Source organism: Micropterus dolomieu, linkage group LG20 (genome assembly GCF_021292245.1).
Source record: "Micropterus dolomieu isolate WLL.071019.BEF.003 ecotype Adirondacks linkage group LG20, ASM2129224v1, whole genome shotgun sequence".
Classification (NCBI taxonomy): domain Eukaryota; kingdom Metazoa; phylum Chordata; class Actinopteri; order Centrarchiformes; family Centrarchidae; genus Micropterus; species Micropterus dolomieu.
The window spans coordinates 5,932,536-5,946,495 of record NC_060169.1 but is presented as its reverse complement, the minus strand read 5'-3'; the positions used below and the strand labels follow the sequence as shown (position 1 = coordinate 5,946,495).

General features: G+C 41.6%; 1 protein-coding gene across 3 annotated transcripts in view; it reads left to right on the top strand.

Moving 5' to 3' along the window:
- The window catches only part of lrp4 (low density lipoprotein receptor-related protein 4), a 128,665-nt gene extending 114,859 nt beyond the window's left edge, over positions 1 to 13,806 (top strand). For 2 of the 3 annotated variants that reach the window (XM_046032353.1, XM_046032356.1), the window contains 17 exons: positions 597 to 728; positions 1,095 to 1,235; positions 1,331 to 1,417; positions 1,504 to 1,675; positions 1,802 to 1,964; positions 2,974 to 3,199; positions 4,075 to 4,378; positions 4,795 to 5,013; positions 5,277 to 5,411; positions 5,522 to 5,630; positions 5,932 to 6,124; positions 6,657 to 6,770; positions 6,923 to 7,016; positions 7,477 to 7,538; positions 9,018 to 9,105; positions 9,204 to 9,345; positions 10,676 to 13,806. In XM_046032353.1, coding sequence (XP_045888309.1) covers positions 597 to 728; positions 1,095 to 1,235; positions 1,331 to 1,417; positions 1,504 to 1,675; positions 1,802 to 1,964; positions 2,974 to 3,199; positions 4,075 to 4,378; positions 4,795 to 5,013; positions 5,277 to 5,411; positions 5,522 to 5,630; positions 5,932 to 6,124; positions 6,657 to 6,770; positions 6,923 to 7,016; positions 7,477 to 7,538; positions 9,018 to 9,105; positions 9,204 to 9,345; positions 10,676 to 11,017 — 2,723 coding nt within the window. In that variant the 3' untranslated portion in view covers positions 11,018 to 13,806. The remainder of the gene's footprint in view (positions 1 to 596; positions 729 to 1,094; positions 1,236 to 1,330; positions 1,418 to 1,503; positions 1,676 to 1,801; positions 1,965 to 2,973; positions 3,200 to 4,074; positions 4,379 to 4,794; positions 5,014 to 5,276; positions 5,412 to 5,521; positions 5,631 to 5,931; positions 6,125 to 6,656; positions 6,771 to 6,922; positions 7,017 to 7,476; positions 7,539 to 9,017; positions 9,106 to 9,203; positions 9,346 to 10,675) is intronic. The other variant, XM_046032355.1, reaches the window with a different exon arrangement.
- Positions 13,807 to 13,960: the final 154 nt, after the last annotated feature.

Sequence of the window (13,960 nt, the reverse complement as noted above, 5' to 3'; positions counted from 1 at the left end):
TAGTCAATGTATGTGTTTAGGATCATTGTGGGACTATGTATAAAAATGGCTTTGAGTCCTATACTGTTGATCTGTTAATGCTTTCAAAAACACTTTTCAGTTTACTTCACACACACTTAAAACTCAAAGTCATTGTTTTATTTCAATCTCAATGTTTTGCAGTACAGCAGCATGAAATATGCGAAAAATGTGTCACTGTCCTTATACTTACGGACCATACTTAATGTGTCCTGTTGGACTTTTTTGTCTCTTGTGATGAAGGGAGAAAAATCTCCTGTCACCTTCTGCTTTTCTGATTTTTGCCGCCTTTTCTCAGAGCTCAGATCTTTTGTCACTGCTGATACTGTGAGGTTTACAGGTAAACTGAACCCAGATCAGTGGCTGAAAGGGCAGAGCCTCAGGGGCTCATACCAAACTGAAGCCTCACTGATCTCAATGATGTGTGGGGCTCTCCTGTGTTCCCTCAAAGCTTTTACTGTCTGTATCTGCAAGTTGTGTGTCTTTGTTTTGTTATCCCGTTCCCTTTCCATTCCTTGCCTGATCTAGAAAGTAGGACAGTGGTTGAGCTGAGTCTGTTTGTGTGTTTCCATCTGTAGTGCGTAACCCGTGTGCTGTGAATAATGGTGGCTGCAGCCACCTTTGTCTCCTGGCTCCTGCTCCCAAAGCCTCCAGCTGTGCCTGTCCCACCGGGATCAACCTGCAGATGGATGGAAAGACCTGCACACCCGGTACGAAACAACAGAATGGAAGGGGACATCACACAGCTGCTTTTTGTAACTGATGCAGTATGACCTTTCATGGTGTAGATTAATCAAAATATATATAAATATATAGGCTAAAAATATGGGGCTCTGGTGAATTCCTCAGCTACTGTAACTTGTTAACCCCCGAGGCAACATTATCACCAAAGGCATGATGGAAAATGTAGTGCCAATACTCATATTAATCTCAAAAGGAAATGCAAACAATAGTAATAAGCCTGCAAATAAAGGGAGAAGGAAGGGTTAATGCCAGTAAGATAAAAGCACATCAGCCCCCTTTGTATTCTGACTGGAAGGTGGTGTGTGTATGTGTGTGTGTGTGTGTGAGTGCAGGGATGAGCAGCTTCCTGATCTTTGCACGGAGGACAGACATCAGGATGGTTTCTTTGGATATCCCTTATTTCGCTGATGTGGTTCTGGCTGTTAATAGTTCCATGAAGAACACTATCGCCATCGGGGTCGACCCCAAAGAAGGTTTGAATGCCTTCTCAAAGTTTTAAAATGCCTGTTTCAAAAAGACAGTAGAACTCACTTAGTTCTTACATGTGTATGTGTGGCGCCTCCTGCAGGAAAAGTCTATTGGTCTGACAGTACACTGAAGAAAATCAGCAGAGCTAACATCAACGGAAAAGCATATGAAGACATCGTATCTACAGGTGAGGAGGATGGCCTACGTGTATGATGCTGTTTCGCTCCACCCAGTCATAGTGTCACAACTCTATCTTTGTGTGTCTCTCTGTAGGGTTGATGACAACTGATGGCCTGGCAGTGGATGCTGTTGGCAGGAAGATCTACTGGACAGACACGGGAACCAACCGCATTGAGGTTGCCAACTTGGATGGCTCCATGAGGAAAGTTCTCATCTGGCAAAACCTGGACAGCCCTCGAGCCATTGCCCTCTACCATGAGATGGGGTGAGGCTGCTAGAACATGATAGCTAGTCTTGTGACCCAGCATGTCCTCATACATTATCTCTGTCTTCTTACATTGTCTGACCTTTGATTTGTGTCCCTCTAACTTTCTCTGTCTCTCTTATCCAGTTATTTATACTGGACAGACTGGGGAGAGCACGCTAAACTGGAGCGCTCAGCGATGGATGGATCAGACCGTGTGGTCCTCATTAGTAACAACCTGGGCTGGCCCAACGGCCTCGCCATCGACATGGCTGGCTCACAGTTACTGTGGGCCGACGCTCACACTGAGGTCAGTATTGACATCAAGTGACCAATCATAAATTGCAATAGGACAAAAGCCCTGGTTTCTCTGTTTTTAAGGACTTGTAATGTTGATGGACAAGAAATGTGACTTAATTTGCCATTTCATACATTGCAAGTCACTCTGGATCAGACAAACTGGTAGAAATAATAATAAAGAACCTGTTTCTGTATAGCATTTTTTAAACGAGTGCTTCACAGTGAGAAAAAGCAACATAATGAAATAAACACATGCCAGACTGGTATAATAATTTTGGAAAATACAAAGAAAAGGCTGTTCATAAAGATGCCCCAAATTAAAGACAGACAAGACATAAAAATCTGTAAAAATCTACTATCTGGGGTGGTGAGAGACCCACACATCCACCATTGTGTCCCTGAGCAAGACACTTAACCCCTAGTTGCTCCAGAGGCGTGTGAGCTCTGACATATATAGCAATTGTAAGTCGCTTTGGATAAAAGCATCAGCTAAATTAATAAAAATGTTAACTGTAACTGCAGCGGAAAATAACTCCTCCAAGGGAGCGTTTTCCATGGAATGTGACGTCACGTGTCAGTGACGTCAAAATAATCGCAATTAGATATTTTTCCAAACTTATTCAGCCCTAGCCCACACCTTTCCAATATCAGATTGGGGGGGTCTGTGTCCGACCATTTTTGTCACCTTCCAAACCGACGAGCCAACATTCACTCCCACTTCACACAACTTTTCTCTCTAGCACTATTTTTTCCTTCTTGACACGACCGTTTTTGTCACTTTTAAAATGACTTCCAGGAGCTCTGTCTGAAAATGTGGTCGGACAACCAGTCATACCACTTTATTTCTAGTATAACCTCACCCTTACTGCAGGAACGCAAGTCTGTAGAAATTAGTAGTGATTTAAATTGCTAAATGCTAATTAGCTAAAATGTAAATGTGATAAGACAAAAGATCATCAGACAATATGGAGTATGAAGCCATGGTGGTAATCCTTTTTATCTTTTCTGGTCTTGTCCAGCGTATCGAGTCATCTGACCTGAACGGGCAGAATCGCCGCACCCTTGTGACGCCAGTCCAGCACCCATACGGTTTAACCCTAATGGGGTCCCACATCTACTGGACCGACTGGCAGAGCCGCAGCATCCAGCGAGCTGACAAGAACACTGGGACCAACACCATCACGGTGCGATCCAACCTGCCAGGCCTGATGGACATCCAGGCTGTGGACAGGGAGAGACCACTGGGTGAGTCTGTGGACAGGAAGTTGAATTGTAGTTAAAGGGGAGCTACATCCATTTTACTTGTCAAAACCAGTTAACTTGCCATATTTACTAGCGTATGAAAAAGTTGCATTATATCGTAATGGCTCTGGAGTCACTCAGCTTGGGCTATGAGACAAAATATTTTCAATATAAAGCCCGTGTTAAAACATCAAACTGTTGGATGTGTACTTTAAAAAATGGTGGTGTTTACTGAGTTGCATTATGGGAAGTGTAGGATGCAGTGTTGTTGGAGCTTTAACCTATAGTAGGGACTTAAAGTGAGTTGTTAGCACTCTTATAGTCCCAGACCTGCTGCCTCACAAAAAAGTGTTTCCATCGATTAATATTGCTCATTTCCTTTATTTCCATTTTCTAGTCAATATTTCATGACCTGCTCGACATGTTGTATTTTATTTGTTTGTAGATTTTTGCAACTGATCACACAGCTTCCTAAATTCTTCAGATTTGCTCAGTTTCCCTCCATTTCTATTTTTGCTATCCTTACATTATGCAGTTTTAGCCGTTGAACACATTAGATGTGTTTTTAGCAGTGGCTGGAAGCCCTAGTAGTAAACTGTGACTAACGAGAGCTGTTTGATCTCACTAAAAGACGTTTTCACCCCATAAACTACACAAGTCAAGCTTAGAGGAAATTTAGTGGCTCACTTGTTGTTTCATAGAAATTTTTGTTTTGTTTGCCTTCTGTTGATTGTACTTGTGATTATTGACAAGTGATTATATGTTGCCTAGAAATAGTAAGACACCTCTGTAAACAAAAATTAGCTATGGATACACTTTTTGTGTAGCACGGCGTCACCTGTCTCTTGCATCAATCCATCCATCTCTGGCCTCTTCAGGTTTTAATAAGTGTGGCAGGAGAAACGGGGGCTGCACCCACCTGTGCCTGCCTCGTCCCAATGGTACATCCTGCGCCTGTCCCACCGGCATCCTGCTCAAGAGAGACGGCAGGTCATGTGACGACTCCCCAGAGACGTACCTGCTCTTCTCCAACCGCGTCAGTGTTCGCAGAATCTCCCTGGACACCAACGACCACACCGACGTGCACGTACCGGTACCCGAGCTGCACAACGTCATCTCACTGGACTACGACAGTGTGGATGGAAAGCTTTACTACACCGACGTCACCCTGGATGTTATAAGGTGCGAACGCAAACAACTTTTAAATGCAAACTCTCTCTTGCCATTTACTTGTTAGCTTTCATTGAATTAATTACAGATGTATGATTATATGTATTAACCAAGTACAGTCATTCTGTCATGTAGAGGTACTTTAAAAATTATGTACGTAATGGGAAAAAATCTGGACAAAGTTTATTGTTGCTGTGCTTAAGTAAGACAGTGAGACTGAAAACACGCTTATCAATACTACTTTGAGAAATGTTTTTCTTCAAAAAATGGAACTGAAAAGTTTGCTGACATTAAGACATTAAATCAGAACAGAATAACACACAGGGGGTCACAGTATTTAGCAGGATTCCCAGGATTATTTTATTTGCTAGTCTCAGGTAGCCCAATGAGATATAATGTCCACTCTTGTCCACTACTTTGTTCTTTAGGCGTTCAAACTTAGACGGCAGTGGCATGGAGACAGTGATCAGCCAGGGCCTGAAGACAACAGATGGGCTATCTGTGGACTGGGTGGCCAGGAATATGTACTGGACCGACACCGGGCGCAACACCATCGAGGTGGCCCGTCTGGATGGAACGAGCCGCAAAGTCCTGGTCAACAACAGTTTGGATGAACCCAGAGCCATTGCAGCATTCCCAAGCAAAGGGTAAGAGAGGGTACTATACTGGGCTTCAACCTCATATTTGTGTTTTGACTCACAAGCTGTTAACAGAAATATCTTAAGCATTTTTTTAAAAGATGTCTTAAATCCAGACAAATCAACTGTGCTGAAATTAGCAGAATAAAAAGCAGAATGTTAGCAGAAAGGAGCCAAAACATCGGGAAGAGTTTAGTTTGGAAGAGTCTATTTAAAAATAAATTGTTTGTACAATAGAAAGTCTGCTCACCAGTTCAGCCTTGTCACTGCAGGTTCCTGTTCTGGACCGACTGGGGTCACATTGCAAAGATTGAGCGATCTCACCTGGACGGCTCGGACCGAAAGGTTCTCATCAACACTGACCTGGGTTGGCCCAACGGTCTCACGCTAGACTACGACACACGAAGGTTAGAGAGAGAAGCATGTCTGCAGCAAGAGCTACCTATATGGCTTTTTAGGCATGTACAGTGTATTTGCAGATCGAAGTGTGTTTATGAATCTGTGATGTTTTCTGCAGGATCTTCTGGGTGGACGCCCACCTGGACAGGATTGAGAGTTCGGACCTGAATGGGAAACTGCGTCAGGTCCTAGTCAGCCCTGTGTCCCACCCATTCGCCCTCACACAGGTACCCCCCACCCCACCCCTCCTCACCCTCAGCTGTCAATCACTGGGCTGACCCTTCCTCCTGGTTACCTCCTCCACTCACCTGCTCTCTTTCATTCATTGGCTCACCGTGTGACTCTCACTGGTCGTCTCTCCGTCCTCCAACTCATACTGAACTCATTCAACTTAACCATTTCTTCTACTTCCCTTCCACTGTGACCCTCATTTTTCTTCCTCCTCTCTCCCTTCCCTTTCTTCCTCCCATCCCCCTGCTCCTTGTCTGTGTTTTTCCTCTCCTCTCTTCTTCTCCCCCGTTTCCCCAGTTGAAGCCGGTGTCCTCCCCTCTAACTCCTTTCTCCCGACTCTCGCAGCAAGACCGCTGGATCTACTGGACGGACTGGCAGACAAAGTCCATCCAGCGGGTTGACAAACACACCGGCCGTAACAAGGAAACCGTGCTGGCCAACGTGGAGGGCCTCATGGACATTATAGTGGTATCACCTCACAGACAGACAGGTAAGGAAGGTTTACTTCTGACTCCCCTGACACCATGGGATACGTCACTGTGTTCATTAACGTTTCTGTGAGGACACTGATGCACAAAGTGTTCGGCTGGTAAAGTGCTGAAGCAGCAGAGGCTGGTATGGATGTGAACTTGAAATACAGCCGGCAATGAACGCAGGCACAGAACGGGTCGCAAGTCTGGTCGGTTTGGTGAGCCACGGTTGCCATAGAAACGACAGAACAAAATAAACTTGTATTAAAGCATAATAAAAAAACAACAACACATACCCAAGTTTAAAAATATGCATTTAAATAATCATTTAACACCATTATTGACACTAACTAAAATATTAATAATCAGTCACTCAATGCTATGTGGTTTTCTCATTAGGCAGTATAACTACTACTGATCAAATATATACATGGAATTTAGTCAGCATCTCTTACAGTCTCAACACAATCGAAACAAAAATAAACCTTTTCAAATGTGTTTCTGTTTGACTGGTTAGTACCAGTTGTGAATGTTCCTACTCCTCTCACTTAGGTACCAACCTCTGTGGGGTAAATAATGGCGGCTGCACTCATCTTTGCTTCGCCAAGACCAACAGTTTTGTGTGCGCGTGCCCTGATGAACCAGATGGCCGACCCTGCTCCACCAGTGAGTGACCACTGTGATTCATCTGTGTGTACCTGACTGTTGTGTGTGCTGACTTGTGAACGTGTTTCAGTGTTATACCCAAAATATGAACTAACTTAAAAGTATGTTCCAGCACACTCAAGTTCTGACCTGCACATGTTTGCCTGCATCAGTTTCAGGTTACATCCCCACCTCTCCAGCCAAAGGAACCAGCAGCACTCCTGTTCCCAACAAGATCCCCAAAGCTCCAACAGACACTCCACACAAGTACGTCTGTTTGTCCATTTGAAGAATATGTAACAGGAAAGCTGTTTTTTGAAGGGATTTTTTACTTTACTTACCCTGAATAAAATGTAATGATAACTTCTCTCAGAGTACTTTTACATTATCCCATTGAGGAATACAATAGTAGACTTGTTCTTCTGCAAATAATGTTGGCAACCTTGCTTAAGAATCTCATGTATTACTCTTTTAAAAAAATGTCAAATAGCGGCATGTTGTCCACACAAGGTGATGCTGATCTTTTCAACTTTGTTCATCTAATTTGAACAATGACTTTAGAAGAAATAGTAATGATTGGCAAATTGAAGTTCCTTGTCCTTGCTCCAGAAATGTAAGCCTAAGAGGTTTTCAACCAGAAGTAAAACTACAGAAGCTTACATGTATATTATTGAGTAAATAATATTAAGTACCCTTCTGATGCTGGGTTTCTTTCTTATTTTTACAGCTGCACTGACAAGAATCTAAAAGAAGAAGGCAGCTTGAGCACCGTGGTGACGGCTCCTCATGGTAAGTATACAAAAAAGTTCTCTCCTCTCAGTTTGCACATTGCATATAGTCTTTAAGGAACAGTCTCAAATTCAGGTCTGACATTTTAGGAAATTCACATTTACTATCGTACCCAAAACAAGAAAAGCAATCCAACCATACTTTCATCCAATGTCAAGCACAAGCACATAGATGGGCCAAGAATGTGTTTAGCCTAGCTTAGCTGAAAGACTGGAAGCAGGTGGAAACTGCTAGCCTTGCTAAGCGAAGTTGGTTGTCGCTGTTAACTAGCTTGCTACAGTAGCGAATGATAACAGTTTTGGAGTTATTAGAGCAGTTTTGAGCAGTTTCCCCCTGCTTCCAGTTTAGCTTGGCTAATGCCAGTTATGTCTTGTGGGACAATAGTTATTAGTTTTCAACTTGTAGATATAATTCACCTCAACCCATGAGCAATTACAACTGGGAAACTATGCAAAGCAAAAGTGAGCCATCATCAGAGTGATACAATTACGTCAAATAATAATAATAACACTTTGTATATAGCACAACATAAAAACATATAAAACTAAATTAAAACAGCAACAACTAAATCAATAAAAAAGCTATTTTGACCAGAATCAGAATCCGCTTTATTGCCGGGTATGTGTACACATACGACGAATTTGACTCTGGATTGTACATTGCACACAATGTGCTTACTCATACAACAATACAAAATCACAATAATAAAAATAAAATAAAATCAGACACAGACTTCAGTGTAGACAACACAAATATACACACTATGAACAAATACAATATAGACATATTGACAAATAGTGCAGTGAGCACTCAGAGTGCAAAGGATGCTGGAGTATGTACATGTCGGAGGTGGATGTAATATACAGGTACATATACACATGTACACAGTGCAATGAAGCATAGTGCAAAGGATGCTGGAATAAATAAGTATTTTGTGCAAGAGTAATGATTTGAGGTAGGTGGATTTGGTATAGAGTATCTACAATACGACAATATAACAGTATGAACAGCACTGAAATAAAGAATGGTGAATAAATATTAAGTGGTAGCCAGTAAACAGGTGGCTGATTAGAGGCAGAGTTACTGGGTTATTGCACAAGAATTGTTCCTGACACCGTGAGTCAGAAATCAGCTGTTCGTCAGAGTGATGGCTTGTGGGAAGAACCAGATTTTACCAGTTCTCCAGTCAGCTGTCATTCAAAGTTTGAGGACGTTGGCCATTCACTGTTATTGTAGTAGGAGAAGCACAGTAATACCTGTAACCGTAACATAGAGTTTCAGGTTTATAAATACAGAAACTTCTCCCAACTCTATCTCCCATATGACATAAACTTCACACAAGCTAGGCTAATGAGTTTCAGAACTCTGTACTGAGATGAAACTGAAATTGTTTAAGACCGCAAACAATTGTATTTTCAAAAATAGTCTATAATGTTCTTTTAAGCACACAGTGTTTAACATCTGTGCTATCTGTTGAAGGAGAAGGACTTCATATCAGCTATGTGATTGGTGGAGTTCTGACCATCCTGGCTATTCTGATCGTCATCGCTGCTTTGATTTTTTACAGGTCAGTCCCCTGCTTGTCATTTACACTTCCATTTGATACACAGCAGACAGTTCAATTTGAAAGACATGTCCCGTTTTCTTCCTGTTTGTAATTGACAGACATAAAAAGTCAAAGTTTGCTGACCCAGGAGTGAGCAACCTGACCTACAGTAACCCCTCGTACCGGACGTCCACACAAGAGGTCAAGATCGAGGCATCGCAGAAGCCTCCAATATACAACCAGCTTCGATATAAGAAAGAGGTAACAATCAGTCTGGACATTGATGTGAGAAAAAAATTTTTTTTACCATATGAATGGATTTAAATAAAATCCATTATATTTTCATAGAATGATCACAGACTATGTAGGTGTATGGTGGGTAAATAGAGAGACAAATGCCTTGACTGTTTGTCTCTGGTCAGATTGATTGTGTTGACGTGAGTTACAGACACCAGTGCTCATCTTTTCTTCCTCCTCTCTCTCCTCACTGCAGCTCTCTCACCCCTACAACTCCCTCTCTCCCTTTATCTTTTGACCCACTTGTCCAGTGGAGAGGTAGTTACACAGCATGAAGGAGTTTTCCAGTAATGTTTTCTCTGACTTGTCCTCTGCCGTTTCTTTGTTTTTCACCATTTCTTCTGTCTTTCGCTGCATGCAACCTGCTTTCCAAAATGAATAACTGCTCTCTTTTGGTGCAGTTACAGAGCTCTGTGATCAGTAGCATGTCAGTGTTTTATATTTGTTTTTTGTGAAACTGACATTTCAACAGGTGAAGAAACTAAATGTATGGCTAGATTTTGTTAAAGGTGCTACATGTAACGTCATTAAATAATTATATATATTTCAACAGGCCCTGAAATAACTATAAACACCTAAGAACACAGTACAGACAGTTGATGGTCTCTATGTCAGAACTGATTGATAGCCTTTCTTAAACTCAAGACTACATTTCCCATAGACCCCTTTAGTTCCTACTAAGTAATTAAGCTATTTGTCAAAAGAGAGAGGTCATGCTGGATATGTCTAGATGATTCCCTCTACAACAGACTGAATAACTTGTCCATGACTTTTGTGCTATAAAGCAATCCAGTGGATTTCACTCAAGATTACACAGGCTGACAGCCTGGTGTTATGTTTATAGTAGTTAAATACCTGTAGCACCTTAATCTGAAAATGAAAAACTAACTCCTGAAGAAACCACAGCATTACTAAAAGGAGCCAACTTCCTGTGCATGGGTCGTGTTTGAAGGTTCCATCTTGCTCTGGCGTGCTGTGCAGTTGGTCGCTGATTAATCCTTAAAGGGTCCATCTTTAACAGGTCCAACTTTTAAAATGCTGGTGATGTTTGTGTAGCTGATTTTAACATCAACAGACTGTAAATATTCTTTAAAAATGAGGAAAAGGTTAGGGTTAAGGAAGAAAAAAAATGGGAGGTCTATCTGTCACACCTTGGTGGCTCCTACGTTGAAAACAAAAAAACATCACAAATTAACTCCTAATAAATGTTTGGGTATATAATGGGTGGTTTTCCCATTAAACTGCTGGTATAGAGGCAATCACTCTGACTAACTAACCCTGTCTCGTTGTCCAGGGGGGGGTGGACGGAGGCTACACCAAGGAGAAGATCCGCATTGTGGAGGGTGTGTGTCTCTTGTCCAATGAGGAGCTTTACTGGGATGACCTAAAACAGATCAAGCCGTCCCGAGGCGGCCTGCACACCTGCATGCGTACAGACACCGTGTCCCTGCAGGCCAGCAGTGCTTCGCTAGATGATGGCGAGACGGAGCAGCTCCTCCAGGAGGAGGCATCTGAATGCTCCTCCATAACCACCCTGACCCCTTCGGCCATCACCCCGCAGCGTCATGCCCAGCACAGCCTGCCTGACACTGGCTGGGCCCCCACGCGCAAGCCCTCCACAGAGAGCGAAGTGTGAGGGAGGCCCCACTGCCTCTCTGTGCTTTATCTCAACCTCCATTACCTAATACACTCATACACACACACCTGTATTTATAGCTGGTACAAACACACAAAGAGAAATAGGTACAAAGAGTTGCATACATAGAGTAACGGTACATATGCCCCTGGTCAGACAGAACTAAGCTCCCATTAACACAACTCATGTCTCTGAAACTGGGGCTCCGTCCTACTTGTGCGCGAACACACATACACTTGCAGTACAGTCCTCCAACAGTACCCTCAGTGCTACTGCCTTTTGGCAAAATCATAAACTAACGAGCATGCTGGAATAAGGAAGCAAAAGACTCTGGGGAGGAAGTGAACAGAGAGACACAAGCGTTATCTGGAGCCTTTTTAAAGGATGCAGACACTCAATGCCACAAACGCTTCTCTGTGTAGAACTTTTATTTTTTGTGAACTTTTTTGGGGGGACAAAGCTAAAACTACGACATACTCCCCTGGACGATGTAACCGTGATACTCTCTCTAATGCCACTCATGTCTTTATGAACTCTATTTATGAACGTTTTTGTACTTGTGGAGTGGGTTTGCTGACTTTCAGAGAGTGTTGTGGTAGAACTTTATGCAGCAGGACCCGGGTATTCAGGGGTTGTATTTATGACAGTGCCAAAGGGTGGGGCTTCACAGAGTCTCCATGCTTCTTTCTGCATTTACATTTCAATAGAAATCTAGTTCTTAATTAGGGGATGTTTGTTTCATTTGACTTTACTGACTTGCCCTCACATGTGGGAGACCTCAGTGATGACACCCTCTGCTTCTGATTCTTTATTTTACGGTCTCCAACAGATCAAGCAAGGACTTCATGTAGCTGGTACTCTCAGCTGGTTGCAGAAGTCCATTCATCTACTGCAAAAGTAACCTGAAAGGAGCCTTTAGTGTTTTGTTTTGTTTTTAAAGTTGTAATTCAAACATTGCTTATCCTCCACCATTGCAGAGGAAGCCACAATGAAGTAACAGCCTAAGTGCCAAACATTTCATTCTTTTTCCTCCTTCAGCTGTATATTTATTTTTCTCAGAGGTTTTAACATGTTCGTGACATTCATTTTACTTGGGTTTGGTCACCCAGATCACAGAGAAAAAAAATAATTAATTCTCAGACCTGGAGATGGTTGTGGTTTTATTTACCCAAGTGTTAGATATATGTCCCTGGGATTTCTTCTGCCTGAAAACTTTCATTGGTCTGTCCAAAAAATTGTGAATCGTGTTCCTGGGGTTTAATATCTGGATATATGATGATCTACGACAGCACTTACTATTGAAGCTCTTAGATTTTTAACAAGTTCCACGACAATTAATTTTTAGTGCAAGAAACAGTTCCCTTTTTTTCACCGTGGGAGTGTGTCCGTTATATATTGTCCTCACCAATGGACCTTCATCCATGCTTTCCAACCACATTATCTATTAATGTCATCTCTCAAACTTTTTTGCTGTATTATTATAATTATACACCATTCGGTCCTCCCTGTCCACTCTACCCACTGGTCAAACATAAGATAAACAATATTACATGTTTTTTTAAAAGAAAATTACAATACCTGTTTGACTAGACTAAACACAATAATGTTGAGCAACGTTATGTTGTAGGATTAGATGTAGCGTCACTACAAATGTTCATGTGATTTTGATTTAGATTTTCTGACTTTTGGGACATAATCACAAAAGTTCCAGTTTGCCAGATTGTATTGGGGTAGCAGCAAGTTTCAGAGGCAAATATATCAAAAACTTGGCACATAAAACCAAAAGTATCTGCGTGGCCAAACACTAGTAGGGGTAAATGAGAGCATTTGTTCTGTTCGTAATTTTGAGTTTTTACCCATAAACTCTAAATCTGTAATGCAAAGGTGTACTTGCAGTATCTGCCACAGTACAGTATAGCTAAATGGGTAACTTAGGAACACTGTGCATGTCTGACCCCATTGGACAGTGAGGGTTTATAGTTTAGAAATATATCACTGACAACTTAGTGAAAATTGAATTTAATACAAGTAAAGATATTATGCATTGCTTTAACTTCTGTCTGTTGTTGAAATATGGTACAAGGAAATACTTTATTACTATATTGACAAATATATCAGTTAGACTTTACAGAACCATGTATTTTGAAGTATCTGCTACAAGCTCAGCAACCTGCTGATTTGCTGCTAGACGAAGCACTGAGGCCAATGGAAGAGGGTCTTGGCAGCTACCTTACTACGGTCTCTGACGGTTGGTTTACAGTAGGCCTACAGAGCATCACAGCGACCCGATAACCGATCACCCCGGCTCACAGTCCCTCCAACTCTGCTGCATGAATGCTAAAACTGTACAGATTTTATCATGTGGATATAAGCATTTAAACATTTCTTTTGAAGATATTTCATTGATTAAGTTGTATAGTCTTTTGTACAAAGGGATTTCATGATCGTTTTTAGACTTGTATTAATTTTACTCACTGGAGAAGAACATTTTTTGTTTCGTTTTTGCTGGATTATTTTAACCACTGTGTTTCCAAGCCTTGTATATGGTAGGGAAGATGCCAGTTATTTAATAGTGCTCTTTTATCTTATGAAATACAGGTCGCGTATAGCTGTTGTAAAGTTAACAAAAAGAGGTATTTATGATTTCTGTTTGGTTGTCACTTGATGTGTAAATATGAAAAGACTGTATATGTATTTCCATGGCGGTACTAACAAGCTGTGTTGTGTGATATAGTGAATTATCCCTTTGCTATCTTTTAATATAAAATTGCATTTGCGTTTCAATGAAACTTTTGACTCGTTCATCTATGCACTTGATTGCTCTTACATAAATGCCCTTTTCATCAGACACAATGATCATATAAAAATAACTGAAACACTGCATTGATTATAATTACAGACATCACAATGGGAGCAAAGATGTAAACAGATAATCAGGATTTT